Source organism: Rousettus aegyptiacus, unplaced genomic scaffold (genome assembly GCF_014176215.1).
Source record: "Rousettus aegyptiacus isolate mRouAeg1 unplaced genomic scaffold, mRouAeg1.p scaffold_m13_p_1, whole genome shotgun sequence".
NCBI lineage: Eukaryota > Metazoa > Chordata > Mammalia > Chiroptera > Pteropodidae > Rousettus > Rousettus aegyptiacus.
In genome coordinates, this window is record NW_023416284.1 from 4561363 (window position 1) to 4573947 (window position 12585).

Here is a 12585-nt window from a genome sequence, read left to right on the forward strand (position 1 = left end):
GCTTTGTGTACAGCACCGCTTAATTAACGCGGTAGGTGTGGGCGAAGCCAAGGTGGCCATCAGCTGAGGAAGAAATATCCAGACCAAGGATTGAGGAAATCCCAGCAAGGCCAGGTAAAGGATATTACGTATGAAATAAGGGACTAGCAGTGGAAGTAGTGCAGCAGGATAACATAGGACATGTCTACGTACACCGTCATTCTTACCTCAGGGTTTTCACTGCAGTATCTTAAATTCAGATGTCTTATAGTTACATGATAAGCACAAGCAAAATAATAGTGCTTTCTATGACAGATGTACATTATTTCATTATTCCCATGACAACCTTATGAGGTAGTATCTCCACTTTAGAGATAATAACAGTACTAACTATAACACTGATAAAGGAACTAACATATACATTGAACATTTACTATGTACCAGGCATTTCAAGCTAAGGAAATTCCATATAATTTTTTATCTAACCTTAAGGATAACCCTGTAAGGTAGGTGCCATTATTACCTGTCCAGATGAGGAAACTGAAGCTAAGAGAGGTTATGAAATTACCCAAGGTTACACAGCTAACATGTGGAAAAACAGGATTCGGACTCAATCAATTTTCGTCAACTCCAAAGTCAGAGGTCCTAGTCACACTTCCATATGGCAGAATGATTAAATTAATAAACCGACATTACAAAATTAATTATAAATAGAACCAGTATGAGAAGCCACATCCTTTTCTCTAGTTCAGTTCTATGTTCATTTCAAGCACTAAAGCAAGACCAAATGATCAAAAAGAGATTTTTTAAGTTTGAAATCATGTTAAAAGAGAAAACCTATCAAAGCAAAGGCCAACTTAGATAACATTATCAAAATGACATAATTATAGAGAAGAAGAACAGAGCAGGGGTTGCTGGATGGCAGGGATGGTGAGGGGGAGGGGCGGGGTGGAGAGATCTTTGTGATGATGGCCTGGATCTGCATCACGGTGGTGGGTACACAGAGCTACGCTCGTGATGAAATGGCCCAGACCGGTACACACGCTGTACTAATGCCAATGTCCAGGTTCGATGCTACACCAGAGTCACACACAATGTACCGAGTTGGGTGGGCGGGGGGGCGGGGAGGGAGGAGGGAAGGATGCATGGGAGCACTCTGAAGCATCTTGCAACTTCCTGTGCATGTAAAAAAATTCAAAGTTTGTAAAAAGACAAAAGAAGAGGTTAGCCAAGCGACGTATTACAAACAAAGGATAAGAAAGCCAGACATATGAATAGCTGATTAAATGACAAATCGATTTCCCACAAAATATACTGTGGACAGCAGAACAGGTAACTGAAGAAAGAATGCCACAGTCAATGAGCAATGAGATTCAAGGAATTAAATCATTCAAGGAGTTAACGCGAATCGCGTATTTCTTTTTTCTCTGTGTTTGCTAAGAATCTCTGGTATGGGCCATCCTAGTAAACACATCCTTAGTAACTCACATCCTTACGTGAATTGTACTTTAAAAAAAAAGAGAATTGTCACCATCCTCACCAGCAAGGAGGAATTTCTCTACGAGGCTAATATAAATAATATATGTTTCTCAAAACAGCTGAGGTTCAGTCGCCATTATTCTACAAATGTTTGCTTTGGAATATGAAAAAATAGTCCCCCACAAGCCAAATTACAAGAATAATGGTAAGTCATTGTGTTTATTCCTTGAGTATTAGAAAAAAAAAGAAAAAAATTCATTGTATATGAAATCTGATACAAAAGAAACCAATGTAACAAAGCAGTATCCATGGCAACTACAACTTAATATTTCAGTCCTCTTCAGCTGCAGTGGATTAAATAAAATGACAAGATGTTCCCTTTGAAAAGTAACCTGTTACCATGGAAACATTTTAGTCTAAGAAGTAAACAGGGGATGGGCAGAAAGGAGCAGGAAGCCTGCAACTGAATATCAAAAAGGGAGAAGCATCTACGCGAAGGGGATGGGAAAGCGGGCTGGCCAGACGCGGTGTGTGTGTGTGTGTGTGGGGGGGGGGGGGGCCTCCTTGAGAGGAGCCCGCCAGCTGGAAAGAGGAGCCTGGACGAAATCGCTTCTTCATCCTAATGAGAGCGGACGGTGTACAGGACGCAAAGGTCTGCAAACGCTCGCTCAAGGCACCAAGTACCTCCACATGATCATGCTAACTGATGAGGCAAGGACTTGCGTCTATGGGGGAAGAAGAGAGAGAGACAAGGACATGGGGTCCCGGGGAAATGACATGACCTGGCAGAACTGAGGCCTTTCACAGGAGCTGCGTGACTTCTCATCATAACCCAGACGTGGTCACCACCGCAATCACGGAACATCTTAGCAGTGCGGCCTGCGGCACGTTCCCCAAAGGCCGGGCCTGATCACTCTCGAGTGCGGCCCCTGCTCTGTGGTGGCGTCATGTGTGAATGAAGTCACTGTGCGGTCTTCCCTCACCTCCTTCAGATCGCAATGCTCAGACAGCAGATAATTCTTGATCTTTTCTACAGGGCATTAAGTGGAGTGGGAAGACTGATATGAAATCAACTGAAAGTAGACTAGGAATTCTACTTATGAGCTCATTCAGAAAGTCACCATGGAAATGGTCTATGGGTCAGAACGAAATACACCGAATTTTAGGCCAACAGAAAGGCAATTTACCAGAGTCACTTCTTTGCAGAAGGGCTGTGGGCAGGAATGAAAATGAGGCCGATGAGGAGAAAACTAGACCATGTGCGGGTTTCTCAGATTTGTCCAACATGAACGCATATTTCTAAAGCAGTCTTTAACAGTCTGAAATTTCTTTAAAGTCTAACGTAGTATCTTAAAAGTCCATGTAAAGTTTGTATTCTTTTCCAGAACATATACTCACTCATCCTAAGACAGAAAATATTTTTGCTAACTCTGAGTAAAATCACTGTGCTCTGTACATCCTACCAGGATGCCGCATGTCTCTGGTACCCCACTACTGAGAGGAGTTGTCGTCACACACACCTGGATCTAGATGCTCAGGTATGGGGGTAGAGCACTGACTTCAGAGTGACATTAGCTCAGATTAAAATTTCAGTGCCAGGGTTTTATTAGCTCTAAGTGTGACCTTGAGGACATAATTCAATCTCTCTGAGCCCCAGTTTCCTCATCTACGAAACAAAGTTCTTAAGGGCTAGTTTGCAAGGTTGCTATAAACATAAAAGATGATCCACAGAAAGAAACAGGCAAGCTCCTGTTGCGCAGCAGTCATTACTATTATTAGCTCTAAGTCCTGGCAATAAGCGAGAACAGGCGCTCGTCCCTCTATCACAGGATTCCACCTCTCTCTCCTGTGGCCTTGCCACAGTCACGATTTTATATTTATTTTGTGTAATTATTTCTTTCAATGGTCCTCTTGCTCGTTAGACTGAAAGCACCGTGAGGGTAGGAACCAAGTGTGTTCTGAGCTCCCCATTACATCCCAAAGCCCACTGGCACTCACTAAATGTATTTTAAATGAGTAAATGACTATAATATTTTAATTCAATTATTGTTTAGCCATTGATAGCAACTAAGCACTTCGCTGTAAAATTAAGTCAAGTCACCTGTGGTGGAAGACTAGCCCTCTAAGCAAAATTAATCTGAAACAGGTTTGATAAACTACTCAGCCAAAAAAAAATTTCAGCAGTCATTCGAAATAATCAAAAGAAAAAGAATCAGCCAACGGTTGAAAGAGTTCATGTTCCAAATTCATACACAAATGCAAAGGTCAAGACTGAAGCTCCCCCCAAATCCAGAATCACAATATTCTAAACTTTCTCTGAAGGAAGTCCCTTAGTCCAATCCAATCTTCCTTCCAGCTTAATAGAAGAAGCCAAGGCTTGAGGGAGAAAGGTGCTCCTCCCAGGGGTCACAGTAAGTTGATTACTAAGGATTCCAGGCCACAGAAGCAACTTTCCTTCCACAGGGTCCCTAAGTATAATTCAGAATCCGGGCTTAGAACTTAGGCATTGGCGGAGTATGAATAGGAACAATTTTCATGCTGATAATAAGATGTAGTAAATATGATCTCTACACAATAATATCTAATATCAGAGAGAATGGTAAAAAAGAATTTAAACAACCTGTGAGAAAGGACCCCGTTTCAAAGCACTACAATGACCACCCCTCTGTCTAAGTGTCTCACTTGTCTGACCTCCCCGGTTAAGCAGTACCTGGCAGTCCACCAGCCCCGGGCGGAGGGCCCCGCCCCCTTCAGGCTCCCCATGGGCTGTCCTGTCATCACTGGCCGCAAAGAAGGAAACGGCTGTGAGGACCACAGCCCACCACGAAGCCGCACGCCCACAAACATGTATGATGCTTTAGAAAACAAACTTATTTTTAAATCCCACCGTGACTGAAATAACTTATAAAGCAGCAGTATTTGAAGAGTAAACCAATCTCCTGACGAGAAATAATTCTGGCTTTCTGCACACTGAACTCAAACTCCATCATAAATGGAACTGGAGTGTCCCCAGAAAAAGAGGAACTTGGGATCAAGCAGGTGTGTCTGCAATGAACATTTAAATGCCACTTTGTTCCCACGGGGAAGTCTCTGAAAAATGCTGTTAAAAGGATGACCATCGCTTTATTCCTCCTCAGTGTAGGGATGAGAATCTGGCCGGGGGACGGGGGCAGCAGCAGCCCTGGTGGCACACGCCCGCATGCGCACGCACACATACATGCACGCACGCACGCACACGCCTCCCTCCTTCCACTGTGTTATAGAAAGTGGTAAGAAAAGAACAACATTTAATGCTGAACACACCAAATGTTACACGACATGCGAGTAAGCTTCTTTTAAAAAAATTCAAGAAAAATATAAACACTCCAAGAGTATAAGAAAAAGGAAGACCAATGAATGACGGTCAAATATACTGGTCATTTTAATCTACCATAATTCCTAACACCTTTCCTAACATTGCTTTAGTTGAACAGATTGACCTAAACATACAGGTGTTGTTAAGATAACCAACCTACAAGAGATTGTAGATTTTGCCTCTGAATTAATAACAATACACTGAGCAACTGTGTGCCAAACACTTCATACTGTTTTCATCCAGTCTTATTAACAACTATGAGAAACACTATTTATCTCCGTATGACCCATGAGAAAACTGAAGTTCAGACGAGGGAAAGAACTTATCCATTGTCACAGCTGGACCGACATCACTTATTAGGTGGAGTTGGAACCCATACCATCTGACTCCAAATCTAGTCTTTTGTCTTCCCATAGATGCCTCTCATTCATTCGGTATATTCAGGCAGGAGGCCCGTTGGTCAGGCACTCTGCTGGGAATGGGGGCTATAGGAACAGGCATGGCCCACGCCCCAACCTAATGGAGAAGACAGTCAGCCAAATAGTCATGAATAAATGTACAGTTCAAAGAATTTTGAAAAATAGTGTCTAACTGCCCCAACTGAATTAAAATAAGCTGTTTTAACTTAGACCTGAAGTCTCACAGAATATACAACATGAGACTAGATTAGTTTTCTTTCAGATTTTCCTTAAAGTTATGTGCAAGAACTTGTAACCTCCCCATCAGAAACTGCTCAATAGAGATGATTATCAATTTGCAAGTAGATTCATGACCACACACATAATTTCAAATCTCTCGTTAGCCTGTATTTTCTATTTTTTCTCTCATTCGGTCAAACATTAGTCTTACAGCTTTAGAACAAATATCTTTCCGGTGAAAAGACAACTCGGTCCAGTAATAACCAAAAGTAAAGTGGAAAAGGAAAACCGAATTCAGACAGAAAAAGAGGAAGCACCATGGACGACTGGAGAAGCGGCGACCCGGAGCACGGCGGGTCCCAGGCGCGCCCCCTCCCGATTCGCAAGCGCACACACCGGACGAGTCTCGAAAGTGGTCGAAAGCAGAGCTTTGCTGACAACAGATCACAGACTCCGCAAAATGTATGTTGGCAGAGGAACACTAGACGGGGCTGAACCTCAGATTCCGATTCAAGATTTTACTATAATGACAAGAAAAGCTATGACCGGGATAAAATTTTGGTGAATTTTAACTTTTGTTCTTTTAAAAACACATATTACCTATAATCTATCTATACTCACCAATGCTTCCTGACACTCTGAAGTTCAACAGAAGGGGGACAATTAGCTAAAATGGAACCAGCATGTTTTCAATGTTCAAGCTACACAGACTCTAGACAACTTCACCAACCAAGAGACTGAGTCCCCACGTGCTGTTCCTTTACCTCCTCTGCCACTAGACAAGCATAAAAGCCTTAAACCAGGAGATGGCTGGTCAGCAAAGAACACTCTAAAAATATTTTCCCAAGACGGGGAAATTTAGAACATGTGCATACTACACCAGAAATAGCTCTAATGACATACTTTATTGGATCTGAAACATAGATATTCGACTCAACAACAAAGAGGTCTCACAAATCACCATAGTAACTACCTCACCATCTATCTAAACAGGTAACCAACCGCACACAAGCTCCACAAATATGAATTTGCAGGAGGCCAGACCAAAGAAGCCAGACAAGGGGGAGAAACCCAAGTAGAGTTGATTCAGCTACACGTACAGTTTATTGTTCACATCTTATTTGCCAAATGTAAAAAAAAAAAAAAAAGTAAAGTTTAAGAAGCATTAAAGATCCCAAAACAGGAAGGCACTTTCGCAGTGTCTTCTGAACAAGTACTCTCCTGTCTCACGTAACACGTTTTCTGAAACGAATCTGAAACTTAAGTCCTGCAAGGATCCCACGTGTGAATGACCACCAAGTCTGTGGCATTGGTTCCTCTAGTCTAAGAAAAGACAATTTTAGACTTTCAAGAGTCAATGTGCTTCTAAATAGAGCGAAAGAGGACAAGTTCCAGAAGCACTGCTACACGGTGTGAGAGCAAGTGAGTATCCGCCCAAACCTCCCAAATGCAATGTTTAAGTCATGCTCTCACATGAATGGAAAAGAAGACTAAAAAACAGTAACAAATGCCTTAACCCAAAATTATCCCTGTATAAATCATTTCCTTAATCACAATCCCAAAACTGAACCTACTAGAAGCCAGATCACATTTCAGAAATATTTCAGTGTCTAGAATTCATTACTAGCTTTCCTAAAACTTTCCATCAAAACCAGGGGCATCCTGTCTGACAAGAGCTGGCCATGCACAGCTCCATATGCATGTTATACAACAGTGGTCCCCAACCTTTTTGGCATCGGGTACTGGTGCTGCTACAAGAATCTATTGCCTGATGACTGAGGCGGTGATGCTGGCGCTGGGGAGCGGCTGCGGACGCAGACGAAGCTGCGCTTACTCCCCCACACCCGCTGCTCACATCCAGCTGTGCGGTCCAGTTCCTAACAGGCCATGGACCGGTACCGGGCTGCAGCCCCGGGGTTGTGGTCTCGTTACACAACACAAAGTTTACATGAAGAATTCCTCCATGTTATCAATGTAAATTTCTACTGTATCCTATGAGTTTTTCAGTTGTACATTTGTCTATAGTCTGCTTCCCTTCATCCTCATAAATGCACGAAACTCAAATGTTACTTCAAATTTTTTTCCAACGTTCATCAAAAGAAAGAAGGGGAGAGGAAAGAAAGAAAGAACGACTGCTACAATTCAAAACTTCACTTAACATTACTGGGGTAAGAACCCAACTTGCTCCAAATCCATCTCTGTGACGAGCTCTCTGAGTTGACCATGGTGAGAACCATCTATCTGAGCCTCGTCTGCAAACAGGACACACAAGGAGCATCAGCCCCCACACAGGAAATACGAGTATCTGGTCCACCATGCAGTGGGCACGGAACTTGGTCTGGTCAATGCCTCTACCTTAGCGGGCATCACCTACCTCCTCTTTTTACTCCTGTCCTATAGAATTCACAAGTCACACAATAAAACACACATACACAAGAAATGCCATCTTCTATTAAAGCAAACAATACACAAAATATTCAGAACCTCAATCTGTAACACAATGTCATTGAGTACAATTTTTTAATTGCCAAATTTTCTGTAAGCTCTAAAAGGAAGAAAGGATTGCTTCCTTTTGAAGCAATGGACATAGAAACTGGTTATCATAACCTTTCATGTCTTAAAAAATTCCACTTTAAAGTGATATTGTTGCAACCATAATCCCTGCATAGTTCAAAATGTATACGCTATTATTCCATTTTCAGACTTCAGGAAAGATCACAAGAATTATAATTTGCTCTGGCAAACAGGCTCTCAATCAAAGCAAGTTCCACCCACCTTCAAAGCAACCAATAGCTGCCCACCTACCACCCTCCCTAAAACATCCAAACAGAGCTGCTCTGGGGCCCAGGCATTCCCTACCAGGCGCGCGCAACCCAGCAGCCTGCAGGTCTGCTCTGCGGGTGCCAGACGGCAAACACACTCGGCACCAGGCACCCGGCACCGCTCAGGCTAAAACTGCACCCAGAGGGGAAGAGGTGAGGGGAAGGGGAAGAGGGCAGGGGACAGAGGGAGCCACGACATTCTCCACTGGTGTAATGCATCTCCAGGTGGACCCCATCCTGAGCTCTGATTTCACGCCTCGCAACACCACCTACGTGGCCAGCCAGGACTGAATTACAGGCTCTCAGGAACATGCACTATGAATGATGAAATGATTCATAAACGTCTTCAGAAGTGAGAAAGAGCAGCAAAAACCATCACTGTCTCGGTGAGGCCAGAGGAAGATTAGCCTACCTGCAGGGGCTGAATGGGTCATCCATGACTAACAGAGGCTCTGGTGAGTCTAGCTGGATCCCTGAACCTCTACTTACTGCTAAAACTCTGCCCTTTTCCACTCTAGCAACTCAAAATGGAGGCACATGCAGTCTGAGAGACCTCACAGAGCTTTCACTGAGCTTGTGCTATGACCTAAGCCTTCACGCAGAACGCAGAAACTTCCCCCTCACACTGACAGGACTGAGCATGTGCTGTGACCCTCCCTCATCCATACACTGTCTCTCAACGCAATCAATCTCAACCCTGCTGTTTCCGTAAATAAAGCCCAGCCAACAGACTGCAGCTTCTCCCCGCACACCAAGCTAGTGTGCAGGGAAGTGGGGCCTCAGAAAGGGGATCCGAGACGGCCAGCGGCGGGGAACCCGCGGGCTAAGCCGCTGGAGGCTTCAGATCAATGCCCTGCTCTGCCAAGACAACGGCAAGTTTTGTTTTGTTCTGTGGTTTCAAATAGCAAGATCTTCAAGATGAAACAGAATCGAAAGAAAGAAATGTGAATGACTGTGAATGACTACATTTAAGGTTAATTAACAGAAATACTGCAGCGCGTTTAAAAACACAGGAGTAGCTCCTGGGGGGGCAACCCCACACATTTCTTTTTGAAAACTTTAAACATTTGGGAAGAGGCCACATGACCAGTCCTGGCAAGGCTCAGGAGCGCTGGATACTGTCCAGGCTACAAACGCAGTGCGGACGGCACAGCGAGCAGAGGACGCGGGGAACGCCATCCCACGCAGAGCTTCGCCGCCCTTGGGGAGTTCGCACGTCGCCGAAATAATAAGTAAAAACACTTCCTCAAGTGATACTAACTCAATCAGCTGTGTCTAGCTTGGAGAATGTATTTTTAACATTAAGAAGAACAGGAAGGTTCAAATCAAGAAGTCAAAGAGCACCCTGCCACCGGCACCTACCACCTGAAGATCTCGGTGGAGGTCTCCCGATTCAAAACGCGAAGCGGTTCTTTAGAATACTGCCCGGGAAGCTAGATTCATTTAAAATTAATCAGAAATGATTGCTAAAGCCACAAGCAAGGTCACGCCATCCCAGTCAAACTGATCACTGTGAAGTATTCATACTGTCCACAGTACCAGCCAAGACATTTTCTGTTAAAATCCTTAAAAAAACATCTTATGTCCTCTCCTCGAAACTCCTTCAAAAAAAGGCAAACAGGGACTCAGCCACGTGAGAACCCTAGTTCTCGGGATGTGTATGGAGGCTTAGTTTCCATGTGCGAACTACGAGATGATTCTATATATCACCATCACCTAGTGATAGGTAGGGGAAAAAAGGAAGACTGTGGACGCCATACGACTTATAAAGGGCAACGTCAGTAGGAAAGAGCAGCGCCCGTTCTGCGCCCTCCGAATGTGTGGAGTGAAAAGAAATTACAAACTGCTTTCCAGAGGATTCGTGTCCCCGGGACCCCTGGAGTCGGCGCAGGACCTGCTCCGTTCCCTAGGATCCCTGTTCATGCTCTCAAACCAGCTGACACGGACCAACTAAAAACTCTCGTCACACTGAAAATGTAATTCGCACGACACAGAAATGCCAGGTACTCTTAAATCAGTTTTACCTTTGACCCAGCACATGAGTAGAGCAGCCACAGGTTGGAAGACCCTTTTCCCTACTGGTATATAAGATAACACGTCCCCAGATGTATGTGACTAGAAACAGCCTGGCGAAAAAGACTTTCTAAAAATGGGCAATTAAATTAAAATCTAGCAACCAAATAGCATGAATATGACCACCAAAGTACTTCCTTCAAATATGTATTAAAAACAAAACAAACCAACAAAAAACAAAACTACCACACCCCTTATTCACATGCGAAATGCTCCATCAATACAAGAATTTAATAAATACATCATTACTCTGAAAAACCATGGGAACTATTCCATGGAACAGAACAGAAACACCATTACTATAATAGCAAGTCAAGAAACATGGACAATAATTTTGGTTCCACGAATGTCCTGAGTGACTCTAAGGGCAAGCTGCCCACCCCCGGTGGCCTTTTCTCTGTGGTACTGGATCCCAGTATGACACCGGCCTATTCCAACACCTTCACCATCTTTCCTGACACCGTCACCTCACAGCTGCCCTTTTATACCACGCGGACAGACGCCCCTTCCGGCCACCCGTCAGTGGCAGCGCACCCCCGGGCTCACTTCCACGCGTGGGGAATCCCCCACCCAACTACGACCCCAGCCGGCTCCTCCCCACAGACAGCTCCTTGCAGCAGGGAAACCTCGGAGAACGCGCTTCTCGTCTTGGGAGCCTTAACTCAGCCCAGCTTCTTCCGGGGCCCCTCCCCTCTCTCAACAGATTTTAAGCTCTCTGGGGCCAAGGACAGTATTAAAATCATCTTTATTGAAGTCTTACTTAGTGCCTCATAAAAAATATACATCTGATGCACTGAGAAGGGCACAGTGTCACTGATGTGGTATTTCTTGGCAAAAAAAAAAAGACATAACTTAATCTAATCATGAGGAAACATGGAACCCAAACTGAAGAATACCTGACAAACTGGCTTCTACTCCTCCACGATGTCAACGTCATGAAAAACAAAAAAAGGCTAAGAAACATGTTATGAAAACGAAGAAAAGCTAAGGCTATAAAGGGACACATCCACTAAATGCCAAAGCATGATCATCGAGGGAATTTATTATAAAGGTCAATGTTAGAAAACTTGGCAAAATTTGAATATGGACTATATAAGACTATGTGGCATTATATCAATGTAACCTTTCCTAATTTTGATAACCACTCCATGGCTGTGTAAGAGAACGTCTTCGTTCTTGGAAACTACACAGTGAAATATTTACGGGGCAAGAAGTTTGATGTCTGATACGTACTTCCAAATAGTTCAGGAAATGAAAATACTACAGAGAGTGGAAAGAAGCAAGGATGGCAAATATAGAGAATATGGCAAAATCTGAGCAAATCTAGAATAAAGTTGAAAAGATAAATAATATGTAAAATAAAATCAATAAAAAATAAAATAATAAAGCAAATATTTAAAATGTTAACAGTTGGTTAACCGGGTAAAAGATATATGGAAGTTCTATGGATTAACCTTATAACTCTAAGTAATATACATAAAATTCCAAACTGAAAATTTAAAACTGTATCTAACCAAAAACGCTTGACCAGCCTGCAGTCCCCAGTCCCCGTGCACGGGTGCGGGAGTGTGCACACGCTAGCGGCGATGAGCGACCCGACCTGCCTCTGGCTGGCCACCCGCTTCCGCAGTAAACGTCACACTGAGGCCACTGGTTCAATCCCAAAGGCGGAATGTGGGATCCGTCGTCCTCCACATCGGGGAAAACCAAGGCGCCCGGAACCCTGTGGTTTAGTAACAGAGTAAGGCACTGTGCCACTTTTAACCATAAATTCCAGTTCTGGAAATGGGCTCTGTTTCTGCTGATCACACCTTGTCCAACACTGAGGACACCCTGGGACTCTACTCAGGGCTGACGGGCCTCCAAGACCTGGGCCTTTTTCCTCCGCTGGTTGTCTCGAACACCAGGGCCTGCTTCTCGCCGCTGACCCCCTGTCCGCAGGGATATGCACGCACCACCTGCACACGCACTGCCTTAGTCCTCGTTCTGTGGCCCATCGCTAGGTCTCCCCAGAAATCTGGCGGCCCCGGATATAGCTACATTGTCTCTGGATCCTGGACCTCCCTCCTCTCTGCCAATTAATCCCCAGCAAATAGCAGGTGAAGAATTAACCCTTCTGAATTCACTTAAGGCGAGCTGAGTAGGTGAGATGAATATACTGTGCGAACGGATTCGTCCAGAAATCAGGAAACCAACTGAAAAATCACTTTGTCCGTTTATAATACTTTTAGTGAGCAGA

At 44.1% G+C, this 12585-nt stretch overlaps 1 protein-coding gene across 7 annotated transcripts in view; it reads right to left on the reverse strand.

The window, feature by feature from the left end:
* The window catches only part of RERE (arginine-glutamic acid dipeptide repeats), a 357676-nt gene that overhangs the window by 115388 nt on the left and 229703 nt on the right, over window positions 1-12585 (reverse strand). The window contains exon 1 of one of the 7 annotated variants that reach the window (XM_036228304.1): window positions 8686-11699. The exons of the other annotated variants lie outside the window; for them this stretch is intronic. Within the exon in view, the coding sequence (XP_036084197.1) occupies window positions 8686-8711 (26 nt within the window). The 5' untranslated portion in view covers window positions 8712-11699. Of the gene's footprint in view, window positions 1-8685; window positions 11700-12585 lie in introns of those variants that run through there. 7 annotated transcript variants of the gene reach the window in all.